The sequence below is a fragment of the Microcaecilia unicolor genome, chromosome 4 (assembly GCF_901765095.1).
Source record: "Microcaecilia unicolor chromosome 4, aMicUni1.1, whole genome shotgun sequence".
NCBI classification, from domain to species: Eukaryota; Metazoa; Chordata; class Amphibia; order Gymnophiona; family Siphonopidae; genus Microcaecilia; species Microcaecilia unicolor.
The window spans coordinates 296,441,611-296,457,900 of record NC_044034.1 but is presented as its reverse complement, the minus strand read 5'-3'; the positions used below and the strand labels follow the sequence as shown (position 1 = coordinate 296,457,900).

Here is a 16,290-nt window from a genome sequence, read left to right as displayed (position 1 = left end):
ACCAGAATCCTACTGTACCCACATGTAGGTGCCCCCCCTTCACCCTTAGGGCTATGGTAGTGGCGTACAGTTGTGGGGAGTGGGTCTTTGGGGGGGGGGGGTTGGGGGGCTCAGCACACACGGTAAGGGAGCTATGCACCTGGGAGCAATTTGTGAAGTCCACTGCAGTGCCCCCTAGGGTGCCCGGTTGGTGTCCTGGCATGCAGGGGGACCAGTGCACTACAAATGCTGGCTCCTCCCTTGACCAAATGGCTTGCATTTGGTCATTTCTCAGATGGACGTCCTTGGTTTCGATTATCGCCGAAAATCAGAAACGACCAAGTCTAGGGACGACCAAATTTAAGGATTTGGATGTCCCTGATGGTATTTTGAAAACGAAAGATGGACGTTCATCTTGTTTCAAAAATACTGGTTTCCCCGCCCCTAGATCAGGACGTTTTGCGAGGATGTCCATATCAAAACATGGACGCCCCTTTCGAAAATGCCCCTCCATGTAACTTTGTAAGTCTAAATGCTTTGAAAATTTGCTTCAGTATTAACTACTGCAATTAAACTGCAGAACTGTCATTTTTTGCTCTCATCATAGTATCATTCTAAATGCAACCTACTGAGTGTAAAGCAATGGAAAGCTAATTCTACTGCATACTAACTAGTACTGTTACATTCTGTGTTAAGTGTGGTTATTGTAATGTGTATAAATTGATGTTTACCTTTAGGTCAACTCAAGATGGATAGGTGGTGACCTCTTTTATATATATTTTTATCATTCTGTCCTCAGTGTTATACTTCAGTGCCTCTTGAATTCTTTTCTCCTTTCCTAGCCAACACCAGTTACCCCTTTAAAAAAAGAGAGATTACAGTTAGCATAGATAAGAAAATATACTGCCATATTTCTGCCAAAATACTACTTTTAGGAAAATCCTTAACTGTAGTGTAATTTACCTGTAATAAACAAATGATGGGCTGTTGGTCTTCCTCTTTGTCATGTCATCCTGCATCTGATTACCAGATGAGTGCTTCCAAAGAGCAGGACAAGAGGCATTGAGGGTTACCTGTTGTCTCCATTCTAAGTTAACTCTACTACAGTTGCAGAGATCAGCCCTTACTGAGTAATCCTGGGAAGGAATGGGGAATGTTGATAATGGTGTGTTGCTGAGAAGGGGAAATGCTGATGTGTTCTTATTCTGGTATTTATTTAAGGCATGAATGATTTCAGCTACCTTCATAGCAACTGTCTGGAGCTCTCCATCTACCTGGGCTGTGATAAATTCCCTCATGAGAATGAGCTACCAGAAGAATGGGAGCACAATAAGGAGTCGTTGCTGTCATTCATGGAACAGGTAGACTCATATGCTTTTGAATGTCAGAACAAGAAAGGCTGGTTAGTAATGAGTTCTGTAAGGCAGTGGCGTACCAAGGGGGGGGCAGTCCGCCCCGGGTGCACGCCGCTGGGGGGGTGCCGCGTGCCTGTCGGCTCTTCGTTTTCATGCTCCCTTTGCCCCGGAACAGGTTACTTCCTGTTCCGGGGCAGAGGGAGCATGAAAACGAAGAGCCGGCAGGCGTGCGGCACCCCCCCAGCGGTGTGCACCAAGGGGGGTTCTTTCGCCAGGGGGGGGTCACGCTGTTCCGGGGGCTGCTGCACCCGGGGGGGGGGGGGGCGGGGGCGCATCGGCGATCTGCCCCGGGTGTCAGCCCCCCTAGGAACGCCACTGCTGTAAGGTAATCATTCTAAAATACCAGTTCTCAGACTGAATGAATGTAGTGATTGAGATTTATTAACTGCCTTTATGAAGAGATTCACCCAAGATGGTGTACACCAGGTACAGTTTGACATAAAACTTAAATTTTTGTTAACTGCATAACAGTAGTAAAAATAATCAAATAAGTAGTTTCCAGCACCCTTGAATTCTACCGTCTTCCTTTGCAGTGCTAGATTGGAGCCTGGGGAGGAGGGGAACAGGGGGAAGGTTAGCCTATAGCAGCACCGGATAGTGATAATGTCTTCCTGGACATTATCCTCTTATCTACTCTAAGACTCCTTTCTAAACCAACAGTTATGAGAATGTCTTTATTAATGCACTAGCACTTGCCCATGAGGTAGTAGACTGTCAATTATCACTCAGTTTCATATGAACAACCAATCAGGATCTGATAGTCATGTAGGCACAAAACAGAAAGCACTCTTTTTGTGATGTTATTGGGGTACCTGACACTCAATGTAAATTATGACAGGGTCCCAAACAAAACTAACGTTAGTAAGTACAGTGTCAGGAGTAAATGTATCACCCTTCATCCTTAGATCCAAGCCCACTGCACCAGAATAAAAAAAGGAACTAACTCCACATCCAAATATTATAAAAATAGAGTATTTTATTTACAGTAGCAGCAAATGATATAAAGTAAATAGGAGTAAAGACAAAGTCAGTACTATTACAGAAATAGCTTGGAGTAAAAGTATGTAAATCCCTAGCTAGACTCTGAAGTGTAAAGAGTCAGTCTAACCCCAGAGCACTATATACAAAGATACATGGCACATACAACCTGATGTAGTTCTTCAGATGTCAGCATATTCCTCCAATGTTCATCTGGTCCAATGCAGCTCTTACGTCTCGGATGTGATGTAGACACACAGCACTGAAGGTGTGTTAAGAGCTGCCTTTTATGAAGAAATCAGGAGCCTTATCTCTATTGCTGACCTATGTTCTATTCTTGAAGAACATAAACAAGTAGCGCCAAGTGTCCTGCATTGATGTCAATTCTGATAAGCCTGCGCCAATGCTGATAACACTGTCCATTATCAGCAGCTTCTGTCCAGTAAACAAGAGTTGTTATTTTTCTGTTAGACCTGCTGTTTCCACAATGTCTTAGAGTCTTTATAGAGGAAATGTCTGAATTTGCACATTGTAATCAGGTGTGTAATGCTGTATAGTGCCATGTTTGTAGGACCATGTATGTTTTGTAGAGCTATATAGTCACATGGATGGCTGAGTATAGTGCTCCTTATAGTGCTTCAGTAGCGCTTGTGTTGCTCTTTCTGTCAGACCTGGTGTCAATAGCAGCCAATGATCCAAAATGGTTTAAAATCAAGAGAAAAAATTGTGAACCTCAGCAGGCAACACAGAAATAGTTATACTGATCATATTTTGTGTAGAGTGCTGATTCAGAGATCTGTGATTCATTCTGCCTTGGATTTTTTTGTTGCAGGTGCATCGTGGCATTAAAGGAGTCGTGACGGATCAGCAAGGTGATCCCATTGCAAATGTCACCATCTCTATTGCAGAAATAAAGCACGATGTGAAAACAGGTACAGAGCAGTAATTTTCTTTCCTCCTCTCTGATTCTTAGCATTTTGCACTTCACTGCTTCAAAAGAACATCTTTATGTCAATCAGAAGGCAACCAGGAACGTACACTAATGCTTTTAGCTTCACTGGAGCTCAGTGAAGTATCATATACCGTGTAAAATTAGTTTATCTTGTTGGGCAGACTGGATGGACCGTACAGGTCTTTATCTGTCGTCATTTACTATGTTATTATGTTACTATATGTTAGTTGCTCTCTTGTTGTAGATACCTACAGCCACCTTTGTGACACATTATTGATGGCCATTTTGTATAAATGTCCAGCTCCTGGAACATGCACTTTCTTAAGAGTCAATGGCAGCTATGTTATCTAAGCCTATCCGTCCAGCTAAACATGTAAAATATGCAGTATATTCTTACACCAATAATGATTCCATAATTCTCCATGGGAGAGAGGATCCATTTAGAGTGAGAGTAGAATCTGCATGAATCATGACTTTTGTTCACAATCCTAGCTGAAATACCCACCCTATGACACTGTACTGACCCAATATAGCTGATTGTAAAAGCTAGTTGTTCAGTGGTTTAGCTGGAATTAGAAACACCCCTCCCCCCCCCCCCCCCCCCCCCACCTGAGTTCCAACTTTTCATCTTATGTTTGGACCATCAGCACGCTTGCATTCAACAGGCAAATCACCCAATTTGAGGCAGGAAATTCAGCCATAGAGAACAGCTGTTTAGGAAGGTCAGGCAGGTATGTTAAACACTATTTTCAGGAGTTAGAATAGTGATGAGCAGGCAGTTAATAAGCACAGAATTGAAGGGCTGGGGGCTTGTGGCCCTGGAATACATGATCAGCCTCAAACTATGGATAAGCTTAATTATCCTTCTACAAGAGAGGGCAAAGAAAGCATAGGCAGACCATTATGAACAGACTAGTAAAAAAGGCCCGTTTCTGACAGAAATGAAACAGGCGCTAGCAAGGTTTTCCTCGGAGTGTGTATGTTTGAGAGAGCTTGTGTGAGAGTGACTATGTGAGAGAGACAGATTGAATGTTTGTGGCTGCAAGTGTGTCTGTTAGAGAGTGTTTGTGTGTGAGATTGACAGTGTGTTTTGAGTGGATATGTGAGCCACAGCGAGAGTGTATGAGAGTGAGAGAGTGTTTGAGAGTGACTGTGTGACACATAGTGAATGTGATCCAGTGTGAGACACAGCCTGTGTTGTAGACAGTGTTTGAGAGTGAGAGAGACACAGAGTGAGAGAACCCCCTCCGTCTGCCTGTGCCACTGTGTTGTCGCAGGATCCCTCATCTCTCTGTCTGGTCAGTGTTCCCCCCCTCCTCCTCTTATGTCTCCCTGCTGCCCTCCTGTCAGGGCTGTGGATCCCCCGTCCCCCTTCGTCTGTGCTGTGAGGACCCCCTCCCCCGCCTCCATCTGTGGTCTCTGGACCTCTTCGGGCCCTCATCCTCCCCCTCCTTGTGTCTGAAGTTTTGCTTAAGAGACTTTTGGGGAGGTGGGGGGGGGGGGGGGGCGCTGTGGACAATACTGAGCAGGGACTGTAGTTTATGCAGTGCCAATGATGTTCAGCACTGACCACCCACATTGGTCACTGGGTTAAATTAGGACAGCTCAAAATTGCATAACTCTGATTCTCTTCAAAATCCCCTGATCCCCTCCTGTCACCCCCAAAAGCTCCTGCCCTTCCTATGCATTCCCTCCAGCCAGCCAGACCCAACACCTCATCCCTCCATGGGCTGCCATATAGTTCTGTTTTGGGGGGGGGGGGAGATCCTGCTTAGCGCCTCCTCCACGCGATGCACCCCCCCTGCCGCCATCCCACCCACCGCGATGCAGCCGGCCGCCGGCCTCCCACCCATCATCGCCATCGCACCCACCATTGCGTAGTTTTGCTGGTGGGGGACCCAAAATCCCGCCAGCAGAAGTCCTGTGTTGTCTGAGTCTGACTGACTCCAGCGATCTTCGGCGTTGGTAGCCTGTGCAGGGCGGGGTTGTGTGCGTCTGACGTCCTGCACCTGCAGGACGTCAGATGCACAGAAGCCCTGCCTGCAGAGGCTTGCAACGCCAAAGATCACGCAGTAGTCAGCAGACAGGACTTGTGCTGGCGGGGTTTCGTGTCCCCCGCCGGCAAAGCAACGCGACAGTGGGTGGCTTGTGGGGGGGGGGGGTTGCACCTCCTGCATTCTGCAGCTTTGGGGGTGGGGCAGCGCGGAGGGGCCATGTTGTTGCGCCGGGGGGGCGTCATTTTTGCTGCATGAGTGTCATTGCTCCGCCCCCTGCGTCATCACGTTTGACGCGTGGGCGGGGCAGACACTTATGGAGCAAAAAAGTGGTCTCAGCCGCCTTACTTTCGAACGTTGGGAAAGTGAGGCTTCAATGGAACATTGGAGGTGCGTTTTATATAGAGAGATGATGTCAGTGTGTTTTAATAGCAAGGAGCTTAAAACACTGCCCTGCACTCTAAGCAGCACTTGCCTTTGCTTATATACTCATTGTCATTTGCAAGGACATGTCCTATGTCGTTGCATGTTGTTAACAAATTAAAATGAACAAAAAACAAACACATTTTGTGTTTTCTCAGCCCTGATAGTGAACCACCACACATATGCAAACAATTATTAGCTGTCACTGGCATAGTTTGTCATCTTATTACTTAAAAATGCATTAGCGTCCAGTAAATGCTAGGGTTTATTTTTCAAATTTCTATGTCTAACTTTTAAGATTGTCTTTGGTACTGCACCATCATAATTATTCAATCACTGTTTCCTTCAGACGTCTACTACATCTACCCTGTTTCCCCGAAAGTAAGACATCCCCCGAAAATAAGACCTAGTAGAGGTTTTCCTGAATTGGTAGAAATAAGACCTCCCCCGAAAGTAAGACCTAGCAAATTTTTGTTTGAAAGCAGGGCCGCCGAGAGCCAGACAAGGCCGCCCCCCCCCCCACCCGAGGTCGCCGGGCCCCCCCTCTACCCACCCTCTGTCGCTCCCGGAACTAACCTTAAAAGCCTCCTTTCACCTTCGCAGCAAGCAGCAGCAGGGCAGACCTCTCCTTCCTTCCATGCCACGCCCTCGCGGACGTTACGTTTTTCAGAGGGGGATAGGCAAATAACTTAGGATTCCTAATACCGATGTTTCCTCGAAAAATAAGACAGCCCCTGAAAATAAGACCTAGCACATTTTGGGGAGCAAAAATTAATATAAGACAGTGTCTTATTTTCGGGGAAACACGGTATTAGGAATCCTAAGTTATTTGCCTATCCCCCTCTGAAAAACAAAAAGACACTTAAACTTGTTGATGATCTTCTTTCATTTCAAGCAGCAAGACTAGATAAGGAGTTTAAGTCTCTTATCTGCAGCAGAATACATGCAGTTCAGAAGCTGCAAGACACAACTATTTAGGACATATGTCCTGAATACTAGAGAATATTTTAAAGTAGTTGTATTACATTGTTTTAAGTATTGCTGTTATATTAGATTTTGGGGTTATGATCACAATGATAGTCATTTTATTACTACTATTGTATGTTCCTGGTGATTGTCCAGCTTCTTTAAAATATAATCCGTGTAGAACTGAGAAGATGACAGCAGAATATAAATTACACTGTCATGTAATATAATGCACACATGTGCGCTCTATTGGGAAAAGATTGCACCCTTTTCCCACGGAGTATGCACTATTTATAGGCAACTGACAAAATGGCCAAATGAAAACAAAGAAAACAAAAATGCCTGTGAACAACATAAAATGCTAATTTTCTAGCTGCCCATCCCTACTTTCAGATACCTATGGGACCAGGGAATGAAACTACATCAAGACACATATATGAAAAGAATTTTCACAGGAAAACATAGAAGTAAAGCAGCAATAGCTTAGCAAGCTAAAACACCTGCGCACTGCTGGCAGGAAGGGTCAAAACATAAGCACCACTGAGGCCATCATCTTTCTCCTTCATACAATGACTGCTAACAAACATTCTAAAGGGGACAAGAAGGGAGGGGCCCTGGAAATTTGAGCTTTATGTGTCACAGAGGAGGATTCCAGTCATGTGCAATTCTCAGTGTTTAGAAATTCTAAATTTGCTGTTTTTGGAGAATACTGAAGATTGTTTTCAAAGCACAAACTATAACTGAAAAAAATGCAACTAAAAAGTAATTCTATTTATAGAAAGCTTACATTTTCCTTCAAAATTTTAGATGTCTTTATTAAAAATTAATTAAAAAACTGTTTCACATTTGCATTTTGGGGGTCACAGCTTCAGCACATTCTGCCCCCCACAGCCCCAGAACCAGGGGTGGCCCTACAATGAGGCCCAACTGAGGCAGTTGCCTCAAGCAGCACTACAAGGGAGTGGCATCTTGCCACCAGCCAGCACTCTGCCACACTCCTCTTCCAGCATCTTCCCATCTATTTGCCTCCACCATGCACGCCTCCCGCCCTCCCTCAACCCTCTTCCCCTGATTCTACTTTTAATTTGCATCAAAAGTTGCCAGGCGGCAGCAGTGATTCACATGCGCTGCCCTGCCGCCGGCCTGACATTTTCTCTCTACTGAGGTGACCTGCCCTACTTCCTGTTTCCGCTGGGACAGGCCGCAGTAGAGAGAGAAGATGTCAGGCCGGTGAGTTTTGAAACAAATTAGACTCGGGGGAAGAGGGTTGAAGGAGGAAAAGGGAAGATGCTGGCCTGCTGTGGGGGGGGGGGGGGGGGGGGGGGGGGAGGGAGGAGAGTGGATAGAAAAAGTGTGAGAGATGTTGGACCCGGGGTACTAGAAAGAAGGAAGGGAGGGAGAAATGTCAGACTTGGAGGGAGAGGTGAAAGGGAGAGAGGGAGAGATGTTGGACTCAGGGAGGGAATGGGGAGGGGAGAGAAGATGAAAGACAAGGATGGGGTAATGGAAGGGAAGGAGAGATGTCATTCATGGGAGGGAGAGGGAGAGATGGATAGAGAGAGATTGACTTGGGGGAGGGCAGAAGGGGTGGAAGGGGGAAAGGAGGATAGAGGAGTAGGGATAGATGGGGAGAGGAGGGGAGAAATGGACTCAGTATAGGGTGGAAGAGGGCAAATGTAGAGAAGGGTAGATGGACTCGGGGGAGGGAGGAGGTAGGAGATGGACTTGGGGGGGAGGGTGGAGAGAGAAATGGGGAGAAGGGGAGATGGATTCAGGGAGGGTGGGGGAGATGGACAAGGAAGGCAGAGGGGAGATGGACTTGGGGTCAGAAGGGGGAGAGAAATGTCAGATAGTGTAGAAGGGAGGGAAGGAGAGATGTCAGGGGTGGAAGAGTTACAAGGGTGGGGTGAGGGAAAAGGAGGGGGGATGCTAGGAATGGTGGATCCATGTGGGAGAGGCCATGGGATGGATGTCAAGGAGATGAGTGAGAAGAGGATAGTGAGTACAGAGGGTAGAATATGGTAATGGAGAGCAGATGAAAGATGTGAGAGCTAGGGGAAGAGAGAAAGTTGATTATTAGATGAAAAGTTTAAAGGAATGGAGCAAGAGGGTGAAATTTGAGTGGACAGAGGCAGAAAAGAAGAAACGGAGGAGAGCGCTTAAAGAGAAAGATTGATGTGTCAGAAACAGGTGTAGTAAGGGAAGGAGCCACTGGAAACAGATTTAGCAGAAGACAGGAAAGCAGAAAAAAGAAACTAGGACTAATGTGATAGAAAAATAAGGCCTGGACACACATAGGTAGAAAAATGTGTTTTATTTTGAATTTATTAACTGGAATATGCTGGCTTTGGAAAATGTGCATTGCAGATGTGTATGTATTGTGTTCAGTACAAAAGGAAATGTATTTGTTTCTTCAGTGTTGTTCTGTTTTACTTGAATAAATGTTTTGGTGTTTTAGGGTCCAGTGTAATATTTGTAGTGCTGCCCTCCCGGATTATGTGGCATAAGGAAGAAACAAGTAGCTGCATCAGACCATTTCTTCTGCCTCTGCTGGCCTGAGCTCAACTGCTTATTTGAACTGTGTGGCCGTATGAAGTTTGCATGGTTCAAATAAGCAGTGGGCCTAGGCTGGTAGAGGGAGAGGACATGGTCTGATGTGTAGCTGCTTGCTTCTTATGCCACATGATCCAGGTAAAGACATGGTAAAGTGGGGCCAAGAAGAGAAGTAATAGAGAAAGGTAGGTGTTGGGGGCTAAGAGGAGAGCAAAAACTAGGAAGCTGGGAGAAGGGAAGGGGTTCAAGCTAAGTCGAAGTGAGAAAGAAAAGGAGAGGGTAGAGCCTGGCGAGTGATTATTACTAAGGAAGGAAGAAACTGGGGGAGTGGTCAGGTCTTATGACTGGTGAAATTCTGCACAAAAAATTACAAATAATGCAGAATTTTTACATTTTTCACACAGACCGCCCCCTGTTTACTAAGCCACACTAGGGCTGGCAGTGTGCTAATGCCAGCACAGCCCATTCATTTTGAAAGGGCTATGTCGGCATTGCCGCAAGGCAGCTGCTTGCATGGCTTATTAAACAGGGGGAAGAATTTCCCAAAATGTTTTATGCAGAAATTTTCATTTTGCGCTTAATTCCCCCAGGAATAATATGTTCTTGCAGTTTGTATCATAGCATTGGTGCTGTTGCATGACTTGTTTGCTAACCCCCCCTGTTTACTATGCCATGCGGCTATGCCGACACAGCCCATCCAAAGTGAATGGGCTGTGTCAGCATTAGCACGGCTTAGTAAACAGGGGGGTAAATGTATATTGAGTTTGAATTTTCTTCAGGTTTTGTATTCATTCACAATGGGTGGGTGGGAGTGGGGCACATGGGCCCTGGCCTGGCAGCAAATGCATTTCCGTTTCTACTTCTTTGGGGTTCTGCTGCATCCACTCTGTTTTTTGTTTGTTTGTTTTCTATTTCATTTTATGTCAACATATTTGTTTCTAGTTTGCAATCTATTATCATTATTGTTACTATTATTAATTTTCACATATTGATGGTCTTTGTTTTCCTTGTATAGAAGAGATGAGGGATTCTGTTGATAGGTAGGTTCCGTATAGGAATCTGAAGCAGTCTATCTTTTCCAGCTGGAAAAGAGCCCCTGAACCTCCTCTCCTTAATAAAAGACACTCCCCCCCCCCCCCTGTACCCCTGATCCTCCAGCTAGGTTCTGCCCAGAACTCTCAACCCCACCCAGCAGTCATTCCACAATCCTGCATATGATAAGTCCTTCCCACCTTCTGCCTTTTCACCTCTGTACAGGGTTTACTGCATGCCATTTTGCCTTATTGTCCTAGAAGTTCATATTATCGTACCTGGACTATTGTTATTCAGCTTATTCAAAATACTACAATGTGGTTAATTTTTCAGATTACAAAAACATGATAATGTCTCTCAAACTCTTGTTAAGTTTCATTAGCTTCCCACACAAGCTTGTATAATATTTAAGATAGTATGTATTGTTTTTCAAACTCTTGAGAGACTTATATCTAAGTCTGTGGTTTCAATGACAGGATCAATTTTTATTATGTTATCCCCCTATTAAAGGTGTGGGCTATAAGTAATTGTTTAATTCTTTGTTCTCAAGCAATATCAAGCAATAGGTCTACCTAAATCCATCAGAGCAGAACCAAATTATTTATCCTTTCATAAGAAACTGAAAACTTTTTTATTTGATAAATTTTGAACAATTTATGAAGGGTTTTTAAAGTAATATGAATTTGTTTTTCCGCTCTCTTTTTTTTTTTTAGGAACTTTAATTCTTTTAATATCCATGTCTTTCCTGATTTTAAGTTGTAATTCCCAATGATTGTACTGGTTTAGTTTGATTGTAAAATGCTTTGGACCTTCTTGGTTAACAAGTTCCGTATTGTATTGCATGTAATGTGGGCAAGCATGCCATAGAGAAATATTAACCAATGACACTCTTCATGTCTCTTTTATGCTGGACTGACCCCAAAACATAGTTGTAATGAAGCATACATTCTTTGCAGGCTGTTATGCATCTGATGTGGGCAAACTAGTGATGCTTTTCTGCCAGGTCATAGACCTAGAACCCCTTTTGAACTTCATCAAATTGCTTCCTGCCCACTAGAGCTGGAGGCCACCACTGACCCTGACTTTGTCAATTTTTGTTTTAAGAAAATTTTCACTGGGACCAATATAACAATTACAGTGGGGGAAATAAGTATTTGATCCCTTGCTGATTTTGTAAGTTTGCCCACTGACAAAGACATGAGCAGCCCATAATTGAAGGGTAGGTTATTGGTAACAGCACATCACAAATTAAATCCGGAAAATCACATTGTGGAAAGTATATGAATTTATTTGCATTCTGCAGAGGGAAATAAGTATTTGATCCCCCACCAACCAGTAAGAGATCTGGCCCCTACAGACCAGGTAGATGCTCCAAATCAACTCGTTACCTGCATGACAGACAGCTGTCGGCAATGGTCACCTGTATGAAAGACACCTGTCCACAGACTCAGTGAATCAGTCAGACTCTAACCTCTACAAAATGGCCAAGAGCAAGGAGCTGTCTAAGGATGTCAGGGACAAGATCATACACCTGCACAAGGCTGGAATGGGCTACAAAACCATCAGTAAGACGCTGGGCGAGAAGGAGACAACTGTTGGTGCCATAGTAAGAAAATGGAAGAAGTACAAAATGACTGTCAATCGACAAAGATCTGGGGCTCCACGCAAAATCTCACCTCGTGGGGTATCCTTGATCATGAGGAAGGTTAGAAATCAGCCTACAACTACAAGGGGGGAACTTGTCAATGATCTCAAGGCAGCTGGGACCACTGTCACCACGAAAACCATTGGTAACACATTACGACATAACGGATTGCAATCCTGCAGTGCCCGCAAGGTCCCCCTGCTCCGGAAGGCACATGTGACGGCCCGTCTGAAGTTTGCCAGTGAACACCTGGATGATGCCGAGAGTGATTGGGAGAAGGTGCTGTGGTCAGATGAGACAAAAATTGAGCTCTTTGGCATGAACTCAACTCGCAGTGTTTGGAGGAAGAGAAATGCTGCCTATGACCCAAAGAACACCGTCCCCACTGTCAAGCATGGAGGCGGAAATGTTATGTTTTGGGGGTGTTTCTCTGCTAAGGGCACAGGACTACTTCACCGCATCAATGGGAGAATGGATGGGGCCATGTACCGTACAATTCTGAGTGACAACCTCCTTCCCTCCGCCAGGGCCTTAAAAATGGGTCGTGGCTGGGTCTTCCAGCACGACAATGACCCAAAACATACAGCCAAGGCAACAAAGGAGTGGCTCAGGAAGAAGCACATTAGGGTCATGGAGTGGCCTAGCCAGTCACCAGACCTTAATCCCATTGAAAACTTATGGAGGGAGCTGAAGCTGCGAGTTGCCAAGCGACAGCCCAGAACTCTTAATGATTTAGAGATGATCTGCAAAGAGGAGTGGACCAAAATTCCTCCTGACATGTGTGCAAACCTCATCATCAACTACAGAAGACGTCTGACCGCTGTGCTTGCCAACAAGGGTTTTGCCACCAAGTATTAGGTCTTGTTTGCCAGAGGGATCAAATACTTATTTCCCTCTGCAGAATGCAAATAAATTCATATACTTTCCACAATGTGATTTTCCGGATTTAATTTGTGATGTGCTATCTCTCACTGTTACCATAACCTACCCTTCAATTATGGGCTGCTCATGTCTTTGTCAGTGGGCAAACTTACAAAATCAGCAAGGGATCAAATACTTATTTCCCCCACTGTATCTAAAGATGGTACTGTTCGTATACTTTCATGATCTTACCAGTTTATTGTTTACTCAACACTGAAACAAAGACATATACAGTGGGGGAAATAAGTATTTGATCCCTTGCTGATTTTGTAAGTTTGCCCACTGACAAAGACATGAGCAGCCCATAATTGAAGGGTAGGTTATTGGTAACAGTGAGAGATAGCACATCACAAATTAAATCCGGAAAATCACATTGTGGAAAGTATATGAATTTATTTGCATTCTGCAGAGGGAAATAAGTATTTAATCCCTCTGGCAAATAAGACCTAATACTTGGTGGCAAAACCCTTGTTGGCAAGCACAGCGGTCAGACGTCTTCTGTAGTTGATGATGAGGTTTGCACACATGTCAGGAGGAATTTTGGTCCACTCCTCTTTGCAGATCATCTCTAAATCATTAAGAGTTCTGGGCTGTCGCTTGGCAACTCGCAGCTTCAGCTCCCTCCATAAGTTTTCAATGGGATTAAGGTCTGGTGACTGGCTAGGCCACTCCATGACCCTAATGTGCTTCTTCCTGAGCCACTCCTTTGTTGCCTTGGCTGTATGTTTTGGGTCATTGTCGTGCTGGAAGACCCAGCCACGACCCATTTTAAGGCCCTGGCGGAGGGAAGGAGGTTGTCACTCAGAATTGTACGGTACATGGCCCCATCCATTCTCCCATTGATGCGGTGAAGTAGTCCTGTGCCCTTAGCAGAGAAACACCCCCAAAACATAACATTTCCACCTCCATGCTTGACAGTGGGGACGGTGTTCTTTGGGTCATAGGCAGCATTTCTCTTCCTCCAAACACGGCGAGTTGAGTTCATGCCAAAGAGCTCAATTTTTGTCTCATCTGACCACAGCACCTTCTCCCAATCACTCTCGGCATCATCCAGGTGTTCACTGGCAAACTTCAGACGGGCCGTCACATGTGCCTTCCGGAGCAGGGGGACCTTGCGGGCACTGCAGGATTGCAATCCGTTATGTCGTAATGTGTTACCAATGGTTTTCGTGGTGACAGTGGTCCCAGCTGCCTTGAGATCATTCACAAGTTCCCCCCTTGTAGTTGTAGGCTGATTTCTAACCTTCCTCATGATCAAGGATACCCCACGAGGTGAGATTTTGCGTGGAGCCCCAGATCTTTGTCGATTGACAGTCATTTTGTACTTCTTCCATTTTCTTACTATGGCACCAACAGTTGTCTCCTTCTCGCCCAGCGTCTTACTGATGGTTTTGTAGCCCATTCCAGCCTTGTGCAGGTGTATGATCTTGTCCCTGACATCCTTAGACAGCTCCTTGCTCTTGGCCATTTTGTAGAGGTTAGAGTCTGACTGATTCACTGAGTCTGTGGACAGGTGTCTTTCATACAGGTGACCATTGCCGACAGCTGTCTGTCATGCAGGTAACGAGTTGATTTGGAGCATCTACCTGGTCTGTAGGGGCCAGATCTCTTACTGGTTGGTGGGGGATCAAATACTTATTTCCCTCTGCAGAATGCAAATAAATTCATATACTTTCCACAATGTGATTTTCCGGATTTAATTTGTGATGTGCTATCTCTCACTGTTACCAATAACCTACCCTTCAATTATGGGCTGCTCATGTCTTTGTCAGTGGGCAAACTTACAAAATCAGCAAGGGATCAAATACTTATTTCCCCCACTGTACATCTTCAGATAATTCTTACATTGATCCAATCAAAGGTACATCAACCCACAAAGTATTGCGCTACAGAGTATTTTAGTGCAGCTAACTCTCTAAATTTTAATGATACTAATTCACTGTCTTGTTTCTGGCTCTAATGCAGCAAGTGGAGGGGATTACTGGCGAATTCTAAACCCTGGAGAGTACCGAGTGACAGCCACAGCAGATGGATACACATCCAGTGTTAAAACATGCACCGTCGACTATGACATTGGTGCCACACACTGCAACTTTGTCCTGGCACGTTCCAACTGGAAGCGGATCCGTGAAATCATGGCAATGAATGGAAAAACGTCCCATCCGTGTTATCCCACCAGGAAAGCCAACAACACCAAGAGAGCGTGCCCGCATGCGACTCGTCATGCAGCGGCGCAGAAAATGGCGAGAACAGATGAGGAACCGCAGGTTGAATGCCACCACTTCTGTCCCTTCAACCACGACACCAACCACCACCATTGTCACTACAACGCTTCCACCAAGGAGCACAGAACCACCATCCTGGGAGACGGAGACAGAAGTGTATACGGAGATTGTGACAGAGACGGAGACCGTGGTGGAGACGGAAACAGAGTCCTGGGAGTTTGGCACCAGTACAGCACAACCCTTGACGACAATGGAAACTTACACCGTGAACTTTGCCGATTTCTGAACTGCTTCTTGTACGCACAGCCAAAGACAGCAATAAAACCATCTGTTTGCCATGCTAATCCTGTGCACTCTACCATACCTGTGTTTTCACCAAAGTCTGCCTTCTGAAATTTTATAATATAAAATCTTATTTCTCTGAATATGTCTGGGTTGTAGTCAGATCTCTTTCCTTTCTCCTAAGCAACTCCTCTGGAACATTTTGTCTCTCTTCACACAGAGAGAGAAAGGTTTATTGCTCTAACAGACTGCCTGCTGTTATTGACCAGGGTGATACCATAGAATTCTGTACACAAATGCTCCCAGATTCTATTTAGTGTGACTTGAGTTGCGTCCACAAATCAGGTCAGATTCTGATTGACGTGCACAACTTATCTTAACAAGCCAATCAGCGCTGATAATTGCCACTTAATTGCCACTAATTGGCATTAAAATTTACACACACAACTTTCTAAGCATATTCTGTAAATTGATGCGTGTAAATTCTAAGACACAGATTTGAAAAGGGGGCGTGACCATGGCCATGGAATGGGCGTTTCTACAAACTATGCACATTGTTAGAGAATACACCCGGTCCACACCTAACTTAGATGTAGGCATTTACGCCACATGCCCATGACTAAATTTAGTCACACAGATGGGTGCTAGGTGTATTCTATAAACTATGTCTAACTTTAGGCATAGTTTATAGAATACACCTAGGCATATTTTTTTGGCACCACTTTTTTAGGCATAATAAATAGAATCTAGCCCATGATGTGTGGTACATAGTAACTTGAGAATTGCAAATGCTAGCCCTTTAAATCTTTGGGCAATCTGTGACTATCATGTGGATTGGCAGGGTGCTGGAATAAAAACCTACTACAGGTCCATCAACTTTCAACAGTTACAACTCTGGGCAAACTCTCAAGACACCTCAAGCTGC

The 16,290-nt window shown here is 44.9% G+C and overlaps 1 protein-coding gene across 1 annotated transcript in view; it reads left to right on the top strand.

Moving 5' to 3' along the window:
• AEBP1 (AE binding protein 1) overlaps nucleotides 1-15,508 on the top strand; it is a 123,847-nt gene extending 108,339 nt beyond the window's left edge. The window contains 3 exon segments of the mRNA XM_030201763.1: nucleotides 1,201-1,340; nucleotides 3,205-3,304; nucleotides 14,824-15,508. Coding sequence (XP_030057623.1) covers nucleotides 1,201-1,340; nucleotides 3,205-3,304; nucleotides 14,824-15,476 — 893 coding nt within the window. The 3' untranslated portion in view covers nucleotides 15,477-15,508.
• The last annotated feature ends 782 nt before the right edge of the window (nucleotides 15,509-16,290 follow it).